Source organism: Amblyomma americanum, chromosome 1, assembly GCF_052857255.1.
Source record: "Amblyomma americanum isolate KBUSLIRL-KWMA chromosome 1, ASM5285725v1, whole genome shotgun sequence".
NCBI lineage: Eukaryota > Metazoa > Arthropoda > Arachnida > Ixodida > Ixodidae > Amblyomma > Amblyomma americanum.
The window spans coordinates 31,967,716-31,988,635 of record NC_135497.1 but is presented as its reverse complement, the minus strand read 5'-3'; the positions used below and the strand labels follow the sequence as shown (position 1 = coordinate 31,988,635).

General features: G+C 49.3%; 2 protein-coding genes across 3 annotated transcripts in view; one reads left to right on the top strand and one right to left on the bottom strand.

Moving 5' to 3' along the window:
- The window catches only part of LOC144131991 (uncharacterized), a 38,114-nt gene extending 35,794 nt beyond the window's left edge, over window positions 1–2,320 (top strand). For both annotated transcript variants that reach the window (XM_077664473.1, XM_077664472.1), the window contains 2 exons: window positions 1,576–1,684; window positions 2,246–2,320. In XM_077664473.1, coding sequence (XP_077520599.1) covers window positions 1,576–1,682 — 107 coding nt within the window. In that variant the 3' untranslated portion in view covers window positions 1,683–1,684; window positions 2,246–2,320. The remainder of the gene's footprint in view (window positions 1–1,575; window positions 1,685–2,245) is intronic.
- The window catches only part of LOC144125662 (atrial natriuretic peptide-converting enzyme-like), a 996,499-nt gene that overhangs the window by 688,948 nt on the left and 286,631 nt on the right, over window positions 1–20,920 (bottom strand). The window lies entirely within an intron of this gene.

Below are 20,920 nucleotides of genomic sequence, written 5' to 3'. Positions count from 1 at the left end.
AGAGCAATGGCTATAGCGGTGTCCGCGGCTTCCTCAGAGGTGGTGCCTGAAGGAAGCTCGAAAGTTAGGGGTGTTATGTATGGGTTGTGGATAACCGCTGTGGCTCTGTGCTCATCGCAGGCGGCATCCGTCCAAACAATATCAGGCTCATTCCCGTACCAGCTGTGCAGCGCTGCCGCGCGCGCCTTCCTGCGACCTTGGTCATGATGGGGGTGCATGTTCCTGGGTAATGGTACGACATATTAAAGTCTGAATGTGGGTGGGGGATGTTCTTATTGATGGGTTGTTTGCAGGGATAGTGATGCCTAGCTGACTGAGTATGCGTCGTCCGGTTCTGTAGCGTGTAGTCTATTATAATATCAAGAGTTGTACGAAAACTCGTTTGGTCGGGGTGAATCATAAAACGGGACATTGAAGACGCCGACGATTGAAGGCGCACAGTCTATTATAATGTGCTTGTAAGTTGGCGTCGCGATGTTCATGTGGGGTGTTATGATCTCCGACTTCGAGCAGTTTTTCGTTTCTAGTGTTTTTTTTTGGTAATTTAAGTGCTCATTTGTGGCTTGCCGAATCAAGGAGTCTGTTTGCTGGACCTCACTGGTTGTTAGTTTCAGGTATGGCGTAGCATAAAAAATTCGGCTGGGGGTATAGGCGCGCACTACGCGAAGGTTGTCCGCCTCTCTCAGCCCATGTGCGCGTCCAGCCACCCTTTCTATGAGTTGCCTGGTGGCTGCGATGGCCTTTTTCAGTCGCTTAATTGTGTCTCTGTTTTTTACATCCCGTTGAAGGTACAGTCCTAGAATGCGTACGGTATGAACCTGGTGTATTTGTCTGCTCTGAATTCGGATTTCTATGGGGGTTTGGTAATTCTGTACCTTAGGAGGTATGACGAGTAATTCTGAATTTTCTGGCCAGCACACTAGTCCGATTCTTGAGGTGAGTTCAGTAATGGTGTCTGCTGTCGTTTGTAGCGTGGCTGAGCTGCATAGCACTACAAACGCAACATGACTCTACAATGTAGAACTGCGCCCTCAGTTACGCTATCCAGAGATGAATGGCGAAATGTCTCAAACTGCACTGCTTTATTCACTCGCTGTGTAAGTCTTCGATTCCTGCATCAGAAGCTAGCCGAAAATGGGGAGCGGATATATGGGATGTGCTCTCTAAGCCTTACTGTCCCATAATTCACACTTGTAAATAAGTCTAACCGTCGGTCCTACGTGGTAGCAACAAGACTAGGGGTGCACACATTACGTCGTTGTGCGACTGGAGGTCGTATGTAAACATAATGGTGGACCACTGATTTCAGCTGTGATATAATTGTATTTCGCTGTGGGAGGTGCCACCAAAAGCTCACCTACATGTGCGTATATCAGTTAAAGAAACGAAAAAAAAAACTGCTGTGCTTCTGAGGCGCCCTTTTCTTTATGTATAATTGGTAGTACTAACCAATATAACAAACCAAATTTAGATTATGGTCCAGAAAATCCGTTTCAAATTATAGAGCAAATTTTACTTTCTGCCTCACTCAGGAATTTCAGCTGTGTGTGTGTGTGTGTGTGTTCAATTTTGCAGCTGTGGCCTCTTCAACGGTGGATGGAGAGAGTGTCGCGCGGTCGACGAGCGGGCGGCCACTACGCAGCGCTGCTATTGGGAAGAACTACAGGGAGTCAGACATTTGAAAGTGAGCGGCGAGACTTGCTGTTTAGAAGCTACGTTATACTGAAAAGGCGACTGATAACTGGGTTCTTAAATTGGGTTCGGCTTTTTGTGCTATGAGAACAAAATTTTACGTCATAGAGTCTAAGGTGAGAAAAAGAAACGCCATCGCGTTGTGCCAACTTTGTGGTAACTGCCGATCATTCGATTTTTTCTTTTTACAAATCCAAATGAAGTGCAGTAGGAAGAGACGCTATTTTTTGTAGTTTGGGCCCGTCCGTAGAGGAGCTGTGAAAGCCGGAACCTTGCACCTCCCACTGTGTAGCAGAATGTATGACAATGAAGTGACGGCATGAGTGATTTGCTCGCGGGCACTCGCTGATGCGGTCACCATGCGTTCGTAACATGCACTTCATCGAGAACCGATTTAGCATAATAAAACAACGAACAACACTCGAAAAATTACATAATCAACCCATTTGCTACATCTGCGCCAGCGGAAATTTTGTCGCATTTCGCGTTAATTACTTTGTCACTTTGTCATAATTAATGTAGTGCATCGTATGTTCTTTTTCGTTTTCTGCAGGAAACTTCGGCGGCCATGACATCTGGAAAAATTATTGGACAATTCGACACTGGTCGTTTAGAATACACTCTCAAGGCTCCTTGCATTATCTGATTACTGGACCCAAAGCTTTCACGCTAGTGCATGAAGCCCTCTTTATCTCTTACATTACTTTAATTAGTCAGATAAGGAGCGCAACACATTCGAAATAGAGTTCAAATGCGCAATTTTTCATTATTTCGCGTTTCCTATTCACTTTTCGCCAGTTTTACATTTTCTATCATTGCGTTCTTTCCATTCGTGAACTGCAGTTTGGAGTGCCAATCCTGCTTTAGCTTCTGGTGGCTCTTTTAATGTTCTTAGTGCTTTATAATGTTTTATTATCTTTTAATTGTCTTAATTGTTGCATTTTACTTTCTTTTAATGTTTAAGTGCCGTCGAGGGACAGCCCTCACGCACCCACGATTATGCCGCCGACAATCGTGCAATAAAGTGATCGGAAAAATGGCTTTATCATAACTGCCTCCCAAAAGAGTTCTCAATACCTTGCATCTCTAACTGCCGTATTCACAAACGGGCCTTACCTTTACCTTACCTTCACTTGAGAGGCGACTTTCGTAAAGGTTACCGAAAGTGGGAGGTACGGGAAAGGCGAAGCCGCGTTTCAGAAACCTACTTTTCGGCGTCCTTACGGACAGCGCCCTTAACCGCGGAAGTAAGAGGCTTGGTTGCGAGGCTTAAAAAAATTAAAGCTTCCGTCATTAGTGCTTGCACTCATCACTTTTTTCTATCCCATATAAAGTAGTTAAAAAAATACAGGAGATACATTTATTAGGCGAATTTAGAAAACTTGGTTCTAATTTTGACGCACGTTTTTTTATCTAGCCACAATGATAGCCAGCCGTCGCTATAAGAAGCTTATTTGAGCCGACTTCCGTTTTTGTTTATTTTCGTGTGCCTCGTGTGTTGTGCGTGTGCTTTGTGCGTTGTGCTTGTGCGCTTGTGCTTTTTGGTTGTTTGTGTTTTCTTTAATTAGTAAATCTAGAATTTAGGTTTTCTGTATATATTATATTGAATTTTACTGCCTGTTTATTTGTTTGTAACACGTGTAAGCGGAGCAAAAAAAAAAAAGAACAACGTTTACGGAGAGCGAGCGCCGCGTCCTGACGGACTTGGTAAACACGCACAAGTCTGTGATCGAATGCAAAAAGAGCGACGGGGCCTCCCTGGAGAGAAAGAAGACCTGGAAGCTGCTCACTGAGCAGTACAACTGCCGCACCGACGTTCGGCCCCGCACTGAGGCCCAGCTGCGCAAGTGCTGGGACAACTTAAAAGAAAAGTGGCGAAGAGCGAAGGCAGCAGACGTGAAAGCCATTTTCGGCACAGGTGAGGTCTGCTTTCATTATTTTGCTTGGTAAAAAAAAGCAATTACTTGCTTTCTGCCTCCATCATCGTATTTAATTTTGTCATCTTTTGTGGTTTCTGCGAAGCAGCCTTCCGCAACATGGATGGCGACGTGAAAGCGATGTCAAGGAACAACACACGCACTCATGTTGTACATTTTCTGGTCCCGTTTCGTTGTTCATTTTCTGGCGCCGTTCTTGCTCGTTTCGCTGAAGTCATTGTTTTCATGTGACATTTGCCTCGTTTGTAGGCGCTCGAAAATTAAAGAATATTCAGTAACAATATTGCCTAATTTCTGTGCCCTTTCTCAGGGGGCGGACCGCCACCACCCAGCCAGCTGGACGAAGAGTTACACCGCGTTGGAGACGTGGCGTCCCATATGGGAACGAGGGTATATAACCCATTTGACACTGACGGCAGCCACTACAGCAACAGCGGGCCTTTGCAGTGCACCCCGACCGTTGGCGCACTGCTGGAGGCGACGCAGTCCGAGCCACAGGCGGAGGCTGATGGTATGATTCTTGCTTGTGTACTTTTAAATATATATCCGATTATACACTCCGGCGTGAAAGCTAGGCAACAGTTTAGGGCATGTGTGTATTGGAAATATCGCTCATAATAAATCTTAGAAGTTTTTTAATCATTTCTCGCGCAATATTGATTGTGAATAAAACGTGTCAATTCACCGGGTTATTCTGCTGTGTCAGCCACGCAACTGAAACACAAATTAAGCTGTGAGCATGGGATGCGCAGGGGTCATGTTATTGAATCGGGAAGTAGGAATAAAAATTGCGGTCACACTTGCTTAGCCGGCACCAACTTTTTAGCCATCATCCAACAAATGAGAGCATATGACTTCATAGTTGAACTTCCTGCACAGTGAGCAGGAGCAAGATAAGCCCTGCATATTGCAAGAGATTTTAACCTCAGCATGGCCATGTCTTTATTCCTTAGCCATTGAAAAGACAAACTCCAGCATGCCTTGTTCAGGCGGCCTTCCACTTGCTGTTACCTAGAGCATGGAAGTTTAGGGATGAACGACTGAAGATGGGATCTTGCAGCCTCATTGGGACTGAAAAAGAAAAGGCAGAACAGGGACAAGCAGTTTCTAAATTTGTTGCAGATATTTTGGGATTATGTTGCTCAGTGCAATTTACCTGCCATAATAATCTGTGCTTAGCTGTGTGGTTTGCGGAGTGAGAGAATTGTGTTACTGTAATATCATCAAGTGCTATGCAATATGAATGCTAGCTGCGTGCTTTGCAAATATCAACATTCCCAGCCTGTACAGGTTCATCTGTGTACTCTATCAGTCTGATTATGCCGACGCATGTGTTGTCATATTCAGCTGTCCAGCTTTGCCTTAACTTTTTTTTTCATACTACTCAAGATGACAAAAAGAAACATACCACCAGATGTTTGTTTCCATCTTGTCTTTTGTTTCCTACCTTTTCTAAGCCTGTGTAAATTTTTCTGGCATGGAATTATTTAAAAAGTGCCAAATAGTTGTTTATGGCTTCTAACATACAGCTGCTGCTGCTGCTGCCTTACGGCGAACATGACTGCTGTTCTCTGTGCCTATGGCTACACATTCTGAATGCAACATTCTCATGCACTCAAGATAAGCTGGCATATGTGTGGCATTATGATGCTGTGCACACTACTACATCTCTTCTTGGATTGTAGTGTGATATTTTATTGTTATGAGCACAAGACTGATAGTTTAATGAAACATGTTTAATTTACGAACAATTCTCCAGAGTTCGTCTTCCCGTGGTGTCGAGCAACGAAAAACAGTCAAGCTGAAAGTGGCGAGGCTGCTGAGGTTGCGGAGGTTGCCCCAGACGACCAGGAGGCCTACAGCAACCAAGACCTGCAGGAGCAACAGTGCAGCGACGGAGACCACAATGCGCCGATGCTGGCCACCACTTGTGAAGTCATTCTTCCTGCTGCACAGCCGGCTGGCTATCAGCGACGCAAGGCTGCGCCTGCCCCAAAAGAGTCTGTGTGCTTGCGACAGAGCTGAGTTCCCGTCTTGAGGCTGTGGTAGCAGAGAGCAAACGAAAAAGAGAAGAACATGTGTTAAGAGTGAAACACATGAAAGCAGAGCATGAGCTGCACATGAAGCATACAGTGGAGATGCATGCACTCTAGAGTGCGAACAAAAAGGCTAAAATGCAACTTTTGCAGCTGAAAATTGCTTTGTTGAGGAAGGAGCTGAACAAAGAGTAACAATAAACACATTGTTTCTTGAAGGAGCGAGTCTCATTCATTCATACTACCTAACATCATGGAATCGCAGCGCTAGCAGACAACGACACAGGGAGGACACAAACACACACTTGCGCTGAAACTTGCGTCGTTTGTGTCCTCCCTGTGTCCTTGTCTGTTAGCGCTGCGATTCCATGATGTTCGATCACCACCAACTCGCCCAGCAACATACCCTTCGTATTACCTAATTTTGTGTAAAGTGGTGCCGAATGTTGCTTCCCCTGCCTCTGGACCCACTTTGCGAGTCCAGAGGCAATGATTGCAGCTCTGGTTGAGGCTGTGGCTGCCGAGAGTTGCATGTGTTTGTGTGCAACAGAGCAGGAGGCATTTCCTCTGTAGCACGACGGCGGCCAAAATAGTGCAGTGCAGCACAAGCTGTTATTACGACTGCAGACATCCTGGTGTTGATTTGAAGCTTCATGTCCAGGCACAGGAATCTCCTCTTCCATATTCCAAGTGCCCTCTCCACAGTATTCCTCGTCTTGATCTGTGCCTTGCTGTATCTAAATGAAAACAAACGTTCCATAGGTTGAGAGCACCTGTTATGTTATTGTGAGGTCATATATTCTGCCAAATAGTTTCTGCTTACCGGTACTCTGGGCTGCCTCTCTGTCCTGATATCATGAGTTAAGGCCGGCACGCATACCTCATGTCGCCGAGAAGCACTCTTGGGATGGTTACTTCCACGTAGCAGAACCTTGCACGGCTGTCATGTGTAGACCCAGGCCAGCTCGCCACCACATCAAAAAAACTCCATCTGAGGGCCTGTTATTGCCTGCAGAAAATTTGCGAAGAAACAGTGTCGCAAACAAATTACACACAGCAATTCCTTTCCATTCAAGAATATTGCAGCTACATTGAACAGATGTGCAATTTGCGCATAGCGTTCTCGTAACAGCTGTCTACTTTATGCCGTGTACACCCAATTTACTGAGCCTTCACTTTTCTCATAATACCTTCTTGTCACTGTATAAATGGGCTACAAATGGGCAGCGCTAAACTCGTCGCGCCTCCGCTTCTGCGCCTTAAGAGGCAGACTCGTGCGAAAGGCAACTAAGTTGCACAATAATGCATGAAATTATGCACAGCACCTAGTACGAGGCGCGTTTAGGTTGCTGATACGCATATATGACCCACTTGAACTTAAGATTTGCTTTTATTTGTGACTAAATGCGCGAAACACCACACGCTACAGTGGCACTCGCCGAAAACTAGCTCCTCCTCCTCCTCAGCACGCCGGATCGACTCTGAATTTTTCCGCGGCTTGTAATGACTCATGCATTTTAATTTCGATAGCTAAGAAATGCTATAGCTATAGCTTATGTTGGGCCCGCGGTGTTTAGCACTAAGCATTTTCTTTACCTATACGCTAGCTTGGAACAGCCTTAATGCGCCACGTAGAATTTTGTCATGATAACGAAAAGATTAATAAACGCGCTTTGGCGCGAACAGAATAGCTTCGCCCGGCGCTGCTTTAGACCACGCAGCCGTCGCACAGCCTTCCGCACCGCGTGTTAAATTGCGAGCTTCTCGCGCTGTGCTTCGCAAACGGTGGTCTTTATGCAGTCTCATCCGTGCGCGATACAGAGTCGGCGGCGGAGAAGCACCGTAAGACAATTGCCAGTCGACGGCCAGACGAGCAGCGGTGCGTGGTTTGTAGCGTACTAACTACTACGATCAGAAGTGCACTGGAAAAGAGGCACAACATTCCCCAGCCTTGTTGTCCGCGGCGGCCAGACGGGAGAGTGTACTGAGGCACCTGTACTTCTATCATCTGCGGGCCCTTCGCCTTTTCTCCTTTGGGAAGCATTTGAGAAACTATGCTGTCGGAAAAAGAGAGCAAAAAGGTAATGTGTCCGCTGTTTCTGCCCATTTTTCATGACCTACACTGCGAGCATTCTATTAAGCGGTGGCGCTGCATGCCGCTTCGAAAAATCATGTTCTTGGCGGTGATACTGCGCATGAATGTTGTGCACTGCTTATTACTTTTTTCAAGAATAGCTGGATTTTGGGCTTTTGCCCAAGGTTACTCGGGTGCTGAAAAAATTGGTCCCGTGGTGTCTTTCTATCCTTTCATAGTGCTATATAAAGCGGCACACTGGGACTAGAGAACTCGGGAGATAGTAAAGGCATATAAGATGTGAGGATACACATGTATCCTCTATGCCCTACGTTAAGCGTGCCGTTCGGGCGGTTTGCGAGGGAGGGCACTCCGCCGCCCTCGCTTCCTTTCGCGCCCCGCGGCGACGCCGCCATGAAGACTTTCGTTTTTTCCTTCGTACAAAATCGCATCCCAGCATTCGGCCTGAGCGTTCTTGCGCGCGCGCCGTTTCCTGGATTACAAGCGCGCTGTGCGAACGACGCCTCTCCCTGTGTCCGCGCTCGCTCGCGGTCGCGCCCCCGTGAACACTCCACCATGGAGGTGCAGGTGCAGGGAGAGATTCTTCACCCCCGCGACTATGACCCAAGGGACTGGACTCACGTCCTTAGTGCGCCTGCCCGCTCCAAGGACCTCTGTACGTCAACAAGCCAGGAAACCGCAGCGCCTGCGAGCGGTGCCGCCATCTCACCTATACTGCACGCGCTGACAAGTCGTACCTGCAAGCAACGCGCGCAGCTACGCAGCGTTGGCGGCAGCAGCCGCCGCTCCCGGCTGCTGAATGCAAGATCATATTCAGGTCTCGAGGCGGGCTGCAGCTGGACCTGCTTCCGCCCCGTCTACTACAGGAAACCATCCTCCAAGTGGCGTCCCAGCTTCAAGAACCAACGCGTACCCAAATAAGGGTTCACCCAGTCAACAACACCTGCACTGTAAGCACGCCCCTACAAGCTGACGCACTCGCGCTGGTTCGCGTAACACAGATGCAGCATCAAGCCAAGGACTTCGCAGTCGCAGCTTATATAGCACCACCGGACGGAGCGGTACGCGGAGTCATCTCCAATGCGTACTGCACGGAATGAGACCCCGACAGCTCTCCTCCAGGAAATCATCACCGGCAACCCGGAAGCCCCATGCGTCGTGGACGCCCGCCGAATGGGGGCCACGCGTTCCATTCTAGTCACCTTTCGTGCTGGACCTGTACCACGCGCCATTCTTATGGAGGAGCCCTCCACGGGTGTACACCGTACCGAGAGCATATAGACGCCTGCACGAACTCCCGCGTCCCAGGCCACCGGGCGGATGTGTGTATTCACCCAAGATCTCATAAATGTCCCCGCTGCGGGAAATCCCATCCCAAAGAAGATGTGCCCTCATGTACCCCCAGCTGCATTCTCTGTGGAGGCCCACATATGACCGGCACTGGGAACTGTAAAGCACGGGGCCCTAAACTAGCGTCCCCGAAAAACGCTCTCTCTCCTCTGTCTAAATCGCGGCTGTCTCGCCGTGATCAACAAAGCAAAGCCAACGAACGCAGCTCGACGGCTTCCCGGTCAAATTCCAGAAACTGACAGAACAGCAGTAAAAACTCCTCATGTCTCACTTGGGCAGACCGCGTTTCCGGCAACACCACCCGTCATCCCCCGCCACCCCAGTCCTCCCAAGAAGATTCGAGAGACCAGGAACTCCGGGCCTTGCGCGACGAGGTAAGCCGTCTCTCCTCCCTTTTAAGAACCCCCCCCACTTTTCTGCTTACTCAACCCGCACCACTCTCGTTAACCCGACCTCCCCATCCACAGACACTTCGAGCACCCCTCCTGCAAAGAAGCAGTGCACCTCAGACGCCACACTGCCTCCCGTACCCCTAGAAATAGACGCTAAATTCGCTACACTGGATGTCAAATTTGACCACAAACTCAAAGAGCTAGACGCCCGCCTTGAGGCCAGATTTAATCACCTTGCCGCCACCCTCACCGAAAAACTTGAGCAGCGTATGGACGCTATGCTTACCAAGGTGATGGAGCTCATGGAACATAACCTTACCCATCGCTTTACCCAAATACAGACCACCTCCACTCCTCCCCATACCTCCGCAAGCACAAACCCCCTTTGCTTAACAACACATACCAATTGACACCCGTCTCACTCCCCTCAACTGCCCTACTCTCCAATATAGAAGGGCGAAACACTAATTTTCTCCCTATTTTAACTTGGAACTGCCGCGGTTTCCGTGCCAAGCGCGCACCTCTGCAACTTCTCCTTCCCACCCGCATGCCCACTCCCCATATACTTCTTCTCCAGGAGACTGCACATCGGGCAACCCTCCCCAGCTACACATCTACACACTCAGACACCACTAGCAAATCTAGGGCGTCCACACTCATCCACCGCAGCCTCATCTATAAAACTCATCACATCACGTTTGAGACACCCTGCGTGATCACTGAACTTATACATAACACACATACACTTTCTTCAGTCTTTATAGCAAATATATACCACCCCCGTCCCAGCCGATGGCCTCGTTGGAATCACTTCTGCGAGAGCTACACCACCTAGCAGGCAAACATCCTCTACTAATCGGTGGGGACTTCAACAGTCAGCATACTAACCGGGGATACACAACCACGACACATCGAGGTCGCAGGCTGTGGCTGCTCCTGCAGAACCTCCAACTCGCTGTTCAGAACACGTTTCAGATGCCCACGCGGATCGGCAACAGTGTCAGCATGAACACCAGTCCGGACCTGACGCTGAGCCGCTACATCCGTGGTGTTACCTGGAACAGAACTCAACATACATTGGGCAGTGATCATTACATTATACAAATCACTGTCCCGTAGAAACCGCCCGTCACTCCTATACAACACATAAACTGGTTAATTGGGATGCACTTCGCGCTGCACGCACCGCCCACCCAGACACTCCCATCACAGACATCGACGCCTGGGTGCAATCACTCAAGCATGACGTTCACCACAACACGCAACACATTGAAACGACCACCGAAACCCCTACCCTGGACACACGCATAGCCTACCTCTGGGAGGCTTATCACAGCCTCTTGGAACTCTGGAAAGGCAATAAATATAACAATACACTTAAAAAGCGGCTGCCAACGCTGCAGACACGAATCCAACAACACTCGGAGGAGCTCTGCCGATCCAACTGGGGACAGATATGTGACGGCATCGCCGGAAACCTGTCCAGCAAACGCGCATGGCAACTCCTCCGACACCTCATCGACCCCACAAACACCAAATGATCAACACAACACCATGTGAAACGCCTCACACACCAACATATTGACGATCCTGAGGCCCTCATAAACACACTTCAGAACACATACACCTCTCCGGGTGCCCCCACACCTCTACCTACCTACACAGGACCAGCCAATCCAACACTCGACACAGGCATCACTGAGACGGAAGTAAGAGCGGCCCTCCTGACTCTCCGTACCAACTTCGCACCTGGGGCAGACCAAATCACAAACTCCATGCTCCGTAATCTGGACGACCAATCGATCACACAAATTACGCAATACTTCAGCCAGTGCTGGGGGGAGGGTATCCTCCCGCAGTCCTTGCGCCACGCGAAGGTAATATTCACACCCAAACCCAAAAAAACACTTACACTTCAAAATCTTCGCCCGATTTCGCTAACCTCATGCCTCGGAAATCTCCTCGAGCATGTTTTGTTAGCAACACTCACAACGCACATGGCGGACAACAATCTATACCCGCATAGCATGGTGGGATTCCGCCCCATCTGTCCGCACAGGACGCCATGCTGCAACTCATACATGACATTTTCGACCCGCTTCTGCCTGCTCACACAAAGGCAGTCTTAGCTTTGGATCTCTCCAAAGCTTTTGTTCGCATCGAACATCAGGCGAACATGACTGCCCTATCTCCACTGAATGTGGGTGCGCGAACGTACGCCTACATTCAAGCATTCCTTACTGACCGCACGGCTGAGATACATTTTGGCCCTCTCTCTTCCCCCTCCAACACGCTTCAGAGTATTGAAACCCCTCAAGGGTCCGTCCTCCCCCCCTTCCTATTTAACATCACCCTCATCCCCCTCGCCCGAAAATTGGCAACTATTCCTCACCTTAGGCACACTCTATGCCGACGACATCACACCGCCGACCACACACGGCAGCGACGGCGACATAGAGAACACCTTACAGGAAGCAGCCACTCTCACCCAAACTTATGCACAGAACATCGGACTGTCTTGTTCCCCAGAGAAGTCCGAACTGCTCCTTTTACATAATATTACTGGTGAACAGAGAAATTTGAATTTGGCATGGAACGAAGCGTATCTACAAAGAAACAACTGGATATCACTAAAAGCATAAGGCACACGCGAAAACTAACAAAAAAGCCGTAAGGAAATGCGGCCGATGTCCGTAGCTTCAGAGACATCACAAATGGGGCTGTGAATAAATCGACTACAGTAGATCACGCCACCATTCTTTGTCATTGAATTGCGACGAGGACATTTTCAAGCGCATGGCTTGCACGCTCACCTTCAATATAGTATAGAATTTGCACGTAGAGAAGGCGTGTAGGGTCAACCTGCAAGATACATAATCGCTCAATTAAAGCCAATGCTAGCGCCTTTCTGATGCTCTCAGGAAATGTAAAAATATGCGCACCGTTATTTATTTCGAAGATATTTGTGCTGTGCGATGTCAGTGGGCGTGAATGATCCCCTGGTGGTCGAAATTATTCCGGAGCCCTCGACTACGGCACCTCTTTCACCCCTCTCTTTCCTTCTTTCACTCCCACCTTCATCCCTTTCCTCACGACGCGATTGAGACATCCACCTGCAGAAGTTAGACAGTTACTGCGCCATGTCCGTTCCTCAGAAACCACTAAAAAATAAGATATTTGTGGGTTTTCATAAGGCTTCGCACCCCACGCGCGCATAGAGGCTCACACGCAGGCTACACAACATGAAGATGCGAGATCATAGATCGCGGCAGTTTGTCCAGGCCAATGGTGACAATAAAAGAAAAGAAAGGAAAAGAAAGAAGGGGAACAAATTATAAAACCAGTGAAAGGGTAACGTCGCTGCTCAATACTTTTTCTTTATTTCTTACTACACGAAAATGTCGACAATGGGCACAATACACAGCAGTGTAGTCTCCCTTTCGTCCGTGTTCTTGTTGCGCAGTTCGTCTTTTTTGCATTATGATCAACCAACTAGCCCGACAAGTCCTGTTGTAATAGTAACGTTGAGAAATAAATGAAAGGAAGAACCCGAGAGAAATTTGCTCTGAACTCTAGACCCATGATGGACAAGATTAGACCACGTAGGTGACGCTTTGAATGAGAATATGGCCTCTGTCTTACGTGTTTTACCATTTTTGACACATTTTTTTTACATTTCGTATTCACGTGTACGTTCATTTCATTTGTACTAACCAAAATTTTAAAGAATTGAAAATTAAGGAAATAATAAGTAGCCCGAAAAGAAGATATTTCAGCCTTCAAAAAATAACTTTCAGGTGTCTTCAACACGCCTAGCACTGTTCTTTTCTTCAAGAAGTGGCGTAATTAAAATAGAGAGAAAGGAGTTCGATAATTTGACCCTCAAGGCGGGTAATTTTGCTTATTCTGGCGAATTTTATACCTTGTACCATACCAGAGCGCAGGTCGTGCGTGGAACCTAAATGCAAGCTCTTGTGCAAGGCCATAAAATACTTAAATAACGCAATATGCGCTTAGCGACACGAGGAAAGCCTCCCTCTGGTCTAAGAAATGGGCCCACATTCAGCCAAGGCACCTTTTTTTTGTCGCAGATCTCCTTGGAATTAAATTAAACAAGCTCAAGCCGTAAAACCTCATCGTATCCAGGCCGTCGTGCAAAAAAAAAAGCAAGCGAACCGACTCCGGGAATGTATTACTTTGTTGTTCCTCGCCTGCTCAGCCCCCGACAAGAAGGCGTACTCACGAAAAACGTTTAAAGCTTCGAGCAGGCTGCTTTCATCAGCTAAGTAGAGTGTGATGTCATTTGCATAAGCGGTGACGCGTACTGCCTCACTGCCTGGCAAAGCCAGACCTCTAATAAGAAAGTGGTGATTGACTGCCAGGAGGAATGACTCTAATGCTAAGCCAAACAAAAAGGGGGAGAGCGGACAACCTTGACGAACGCCGCGGCCGACATCAAATGCGGTACTTTCCCGGCTATGGAGGAACAGAGTGCTTGAAATGTCTCTGTACGTCTCTTGAATAAGAAGCGCGAAAGAAGGTGGGAAACCGAAAGCATCCAGTGTACCGTAAATATACTCATGCTCTAAAAGGTCGAACGCCTTATCTTGATCGAGGGAAACAAGAAGACCCTGTGCGCGCCGCCGTATAGTACACTGTAGCATATCTCGAGTTACGGAAGATTTTTTTTGTGTATTTCACGACCCGGGATGAGCAAACCTGGTGGCAGGAAATGAGGGACGGGAGGAGAGCCCGTAGACGACGAGCGAGTAATTTTGCTAATACTTTGTAATCTCAATTAGTAGGGTGATTGGGAGCCAATCTGCCGGACATGTCGAGAAATTAGATTTTTTAGGAATAAGGGCAATGCGGCCGCTTTTAAATGAATCATGAAAGACATGCGGAGTGAAGCAGATTTTTAACACAACCGAGAAAACGGGGCCTACAAAAAAACCAGAATTGTAAATAGAACTCCACAGGAAGGCCATCTGCTCCAGGCGCCGAGCCTCGTTTCATGGAATTCAACGCCTCCTTGATTTCACCTGATGTTGGCGGAGCCGTCATGAAGTTCAGCGGCAACCTGCAGCAGGCCTGCAAAAAAAAAAAAAACGGGTGTGCGGAAACGTCATCGCGATCAACCAAAAGGAGCGACTGAGCAATATCCCGGAAATGGCTGAAAAACGCACTGAAATTCCTGCCAACTGGCTGGCCACAACCCTGGCGGAAGATATAAAAGCAAAGGCACCTTGAGGGTACAACAGCTCTTGGCGAGCAAATTGAAGCACCTCAAAATGAGCAGTTGGACTTCGTCAACAACGCCATGCAGCCGCTGTCAAAGAGGAGGCTCGTAAAAGACGCTGTAGACTCTCCGAAAGCTCGATCCTCTGTCCATGCGCACATAAGCGACGAAGACGACGGGGTGCGCTGAGCAATACGCAGCTTCGCCGTAACCACGCGCACCTCATCTGAGACGCGAGCCTTAAGGGCTCGACCAGAAGCGGCGCAATGGTGACGCCACTGCTCCTTCAGATGGTCCCAGTCACCAGACACGACCCCAACAACCGAAAAACGCAAGGCCCGCGTTAGCCCTTCTTTCGTTCTGGTGTCGTGAAGAATGCGCGCATTCAAACGCCAATGTCTGTGAGGAGACACTGCAGGCGCCGGAATCCCGAGTGATAGAAGGGGCCATGGTCTGATATGTATACCGGCGAGTATGGCAGCGTCATTACGTTAACAGCGGACACTGTCTTCGAAAGGCCCGTCGGTACATACGCCCTGTCTAACCTGCTCGAGGATAATCCGCGACGCCAAGTCCACACAAAGATGCAGCCATACAGGAGCTCATAAGCGTCCGTGTGCATGAACTGGTTGACTAGATGGCGCAACTCGCGCGCATTCCAGCCCGGTCTGCCCCTACCGGGGCCCTGCACATCAGCGACCGTGTCGAGCCCACAGTTGAAATCGCCCAAAATCACAACGTTACGTCCTCCAAGGAAAGAAATTAATGTGCATTAGCTCAGCTAATCAAGGATATACAAAGCGAACGCGAGATTGAGGTCTCCACAGACCCACGGAGCCGGTTGTGCGCCCTTCCTTTCGTGAAAATGAATGGCCTTTGCAAAGTTGTCAACGTCAATGAACTCTATGAATGGAGTCGGCTCACTTATTTTGTTTGGTTTTTGAGGAAAGTAAATGGCACAGTAACGGTCTCATATATCTCGGTGGACACCCGAACCGCGCCGTAAAGGAAGGGATAAAGGAGGGAGGGACAGAAGAAAGAGTAAACAGAAAATTTAAAGTTGGATTTTGAGGAAACGCGCGGCGCTGCGCAGTGGCGGAAGACTTGTGGCTCGGGGCTAATAGTGGCGCATGCGCAGTTGTGACTAGGGAGCGAGAGAGAAAGAGTGGGCTGCGGCCACCTGCGCCGTGCGTGACGTCACCCGTGCTCCGACACACGCCGACTCGCGCGAAGCGCGGTGTTGATTCACGTAGTGAAGCTTTTCGCTTCAATACGCATCTACATCTTTAAATAATTAGTTGACCAAATTAGACTGCGCAGGTGCATAGATGCAAAGAATTTTCAGGCGAAGCGCATTAAACGTGCAGTTGAACGCCAGCTCGCGTCCAAGCGCATCGTAGGTAACATGATGGTCTCGCAGGAGTATGCGGTTGAAAACAAGAACGTCAACGCCGCTACAACGCGTGCTGTTCGTACGAAAAGAAAGAATCGATGCCAAACCTACGCATAAATTCCAATTGCGTGTACGCCAAGTCTGCAGCCGTAAGGTTACCGCTGATAAATATGTTCTGTGCCGCATGTGTTACCTCATTATTTTGTAGTGAGCTCTACAAGATTTAAAGGCTGAGTTGGCACCGAGTTCTTTTATCTTAGCCTGGCTACAAGAAAATAATTTTTGACGCCATCGGCAGCAGTGCACTTCATGTCTTGCATCAAATTGCTAATAAGAATTCGCCTACAGCACACGGGCGCCTTAGCGTTTTGCCTCCAGTGTACGTTAAAGATTCCCCAGGCGGTCGAAATTATTCCGCAGCCCTCCACTACGGCAGCTCTTTCTTCTCTCAGTGCCTCCTTTATCCCTTTCCTTACGGCGCGGTGCAGGAGTCGGCCGATATGTGACCCAGATTTTACTCGATTTCCCTTCCCCAAAAAGCAAATATCTATAAACGTTGGCTACCGCCATTGTCAGCAGCAGGCTGGAGGTGGGCTCCATGGGGCTCGTGCTGGGAAGGCCCTGCTCCATCTAGTGTGGAGGTAGAGGGAACAGTGACGACGGGGGGGGGGGGGGGGGGGATTCGAGCTTCCCGCTTGGCCACCACGATGTCCCTTTTGGTTTCCGAGTCCATCTCCTCCTCGGACCCCGTTGAGCGTCGCCGTTTCCGGAGAGCAGACTCGTCCATTGAGGTGCACATGCTCTACTCGGCTGCAGGTGTCCGCGGTGAGCCCGCAGCAGCAGTATCAGGGGGAGAGGGCATCACAGCCGGTTCCCCAGGTGTAGCAATGGCGGCAGGAAGCGCAGGGGTGGCCAGAAATGGCGGGGAGGGAGTCGCCATGGAGTTCTGCGTCTGGTGAGCGAGCGCCATGGCGTCCCTCAAGGCTAGAACGCGTGGATCCGGCGGCGACACGTCCAAGGTCCCGATGACGGACTCAAGATTCTCCGAGGTGGTGATGAGCGCCGCCGTCAGGCACCTTACCGTGTCCCGCAGATCAGCGATCTCTGCCTGCATTCGCCGAATGGTGCTGGACGACCTTCCTCTGGATGGCGTTCGTCTCCGTGATCGTGAGCGTGAGCGGCCTGCCCTGTGTTGCTGATTGTCACCGCCGAACGCAGGCCTTCGCTCGTTCACGGTGTCTGTGGCCTCCATGGGGAGACCCCGCAACGCCGCGAAGCCTTAGGCCCAGCGTCCGAAGGAGCAGAGAGCTAAAAAACACGTCCACTTGCTTCGAACGCCCACCGAAGAACGCCCACCGCTTCGAACGCCCACCACTCGTGAGCGAACTTTGGTGAGCCTCTGTGCATTCCTCGAACACACGGGCTTGACGTCCCGTCTGTTCTCCGTCAGGTAGTTACACGCAGTGACCGAACGCGCCGCGAGTTCTACCTTGAACGATTAATAACTGGACGCCCCACTCCAGTTGTAACCAACACAGTGCTGTGCGCGTGTGTGATTTAATTCCTCTAAAATGAACTAATCACGCGCACAACCTGGACACATTTCTTATTGTGTGAATAGTTTGTACATATTACTTCTCCCCTATCCTCTCGTCCTGTCCCTTTACCTCTTTCATTTCATTTCTCCATTCTGCCTGCTATCCTTTATTTCCGCTGCCCCAGCTCAGGTGCTTCAGTATCGATGGCAGATGCCGGGGCTAGCAAAAATCTTTTCCTTCCTTTTTACTATTATTTTTAATAAAACCACTACCACCACCACCGCCATTGTCATCAAACATGCCGAAGGCGTCAAAAATGATTTTCTTGTAGCCAGGCTAAAATAAAACAACTAGAGTGCCAACTCAGGCTTTAAATCTTGTAGCGCTCACTGCAAAATCATGCGGTAACACATGCGGCACAGAACAAATTTATGAGCGGTTCCTCCCTCGTCGGAACCGTAGACTTAAGGAACCGGAGAACAAACGTTAAGAAACCGCTGTTACCTCGACCGGAATCCGACATACCGACGCATACATACCATCAACCTCAGCGCACCCGCGGCGGTGCGCGGTGGTGGCTTCTCCTGGACTTTGCTTCTGGGTGTGTTCCGGTCGCCGGTTTGTGTCGGAGGCCGGTGTTCGACCTTCGGTGGTGCTCTTTTGTTCGGGTGTCCATCGGCTGGCGGGCGCCTCAATATGGTGAGCCAGCCGCCTACAAAGGGTCTTGCCTTAGATGTCGTCGTCCCTGAGGGGGCTAGTTCGGATGATGTCGTCGATGTGGCAGAATCCGTAGTTGGATTGGAAGGAAGTTTACTGCGTCCAGCACTTCGGTGGACGCAATTACCAAGTAACTGTGAAAAGCGAAGCTACTATATGGCTACAATAGTTGATGCTTCCTGCCTCATCAACGGCAAGGAGCGCGTCGCCATCGTCCCCATGAGCCCTCAGGTGACCCAGGTGACCCAAGGTTGTGTGCTGCCATGTCGACGTTGTGGTGATCCACACGCTACCGTGGCATGTTCGATCAAGCCCTCGTACTCAGAGGCTGCGGCCCGACCCGCACCTCCGCCGGCCGCACAGGCAGCCGTTGAAGCCATCAAGGAGCCCGGCGCTTCAGACACCGACGCTGTTACGGGTGGTTCATCTGCGTCTCAGAGTCAGTGTGTGGAATAACCGGTGGCTACAGCTGATGCGTCCAGTGATGCACCAAGCAAGCCGACAGTAAAGGTGCCTGCTTGCTCTGTCAGCCTTAGTCTCTCCAAGTGTGCCTGCCGGTACGGAGGCCGAGCCCATTGTGCCCCTTGAAAAATCTGATGCTGAGGACAAACCGCTCTCGGAGCCCGCGCGGCAGCCCGCAGCCAGCGCTGCGGTTTTGGCCAAGGACGCCAACATTGTTGCTGTTGTTGTTGTTGTTGCCTTGGTGACATGGCACGTACCCACGACGGGGGATTGGCCAGGGTTCAGTGGGGAGACACCATAGAATAGGGTAAACTGGTGTCAAGCTAATGATTGTGCCTTGGGTGAAATTTCAGAGTAATTTAGAAAGAAAAGGAAGAAACAAAATATCAGGAGGGAATATCTGAGAATTAAAAAAGTAAATATATGAAAATGCCCAAAACGTTCTTTTAAATGCGGAAATTTTGGAAACAATTAGCAAGGGAATCTGCCGGTAGCTGTTCTATAATTGTGGAGGTATTCGCAAACTTGACGCAATGCAAAAACCCTGGCGCTCGCCCAGAAAGAGAGGAGGAGGGGAACCGACAAGCTGAGACCCAACTTTGTAATGGGAATTTCTAGGTGTGCTCTCCGCTCATGTGCAAACCTCCACCAAGAGTGTAGGAAATGCTCCAATATCTCGACTTCACCACAAGCCGCACAAAGGTTTGTGGGACTGAACCCGCATCCACAGAAGTAAAGATTTAAACGGGGAATCCTGCACCACATGAGTGTCATCGCTACCTCACACTGCCGGGTTTTACACGCACGAGCCTTCCATGGTTACATGAGATGTTGGTAGCCAACAACAAAGAGTAAGGGATCGTTGCACGTGGCGGTTATACACTGAAAACGCTGAAATCGAGTCATACCGAAAAGAACAAGATTAGGGGCGCTGCAGGCAACAGATACATTTAGAGCTGATATTGACAAAAAGTCTGCTGCCTCATTTTGTAAAATACCGCAGTGGCCTGGTATCCAAACGAAGCGCACCTCTTTCACCCATCCAGGAATAAAAAACTTTAGTGAGCGTCTCAAAAAAGTGTTTCGTGTGGACTGCTGTGCCAAAAAAACAGAGAGACAATCTGAGAGGAATATCACCTGAGAAACAGCTGTGGGAATTTTCAAAGCGGCCAGCCCAAGAGCCATAAACTCTGCTAGAAATATGGTTGTGTAATCCGGGACTCTAACCGAAAAGCTCCACGAGAGAGACTGTCAAAAAATACCAACCCCTTCCTTCCGGCCTGCCCAGACGCATCTGTAGCAATCACAGTATGTTGCGGGTAAAGGGCAAGGTGATCAAAGGTGTCCAGTTGATGGCCTTGCAGGCAGATGCTTCGCATTAGGTGAGAAAACATAATCAAAATCAATATCCACATGGGACGCTGCCCTACCAACTCTGCATACAAAATTGAGATCCATACCAATGTTGGATAAAAGGCTCTGAGTAAAAACAACTTGAGGGAGGCGGAACCTTGGCCAATGAGGAGTGAGAAAGAGGGCTCGGTGCGAGACGAAAATAGGTGTAGCCACACCAGGAGCCGACTAAAATGCCCGCAAAAAAGTCCTGACAGTTAAAAGGTGAAAATGGGAGTTAAGGTCGGGAATGCGGGCCTCCAGGTAAAACTGCGGTGGAAACTGATGGAGGGAGACCTAGGCAGAAGCGCAGTGCCCGCGTTTCTAACAGCAGCAACGGGTGAAGCTTATATTTAGGGAAGCCAGAAAAAAGTATGCAGCCAAATTCCAAAATGGGTCTGACATATACTTTGCAGAGAAGTTGAAGCGTGTCCCGGAGCATGCCAATAATAATAATAATTGGTTTTTGGGGAACGGAAATGGCGAAGTATCTGTCTCATATATCTTTGGACATCTGAACCGCGCCGTAAGAGAAGGGATAAAGGAGGGAGTGAAAGAAGAGAGGAAGAAAGAGGGGCCGTAGTGGAGGGCTCCGGAATAATTTCGACCACCTGGGGATCTTTAACGTGCACCGACATCGCACAGCACACGGGCGTCTTAGCGTTTTTCCTCCATAA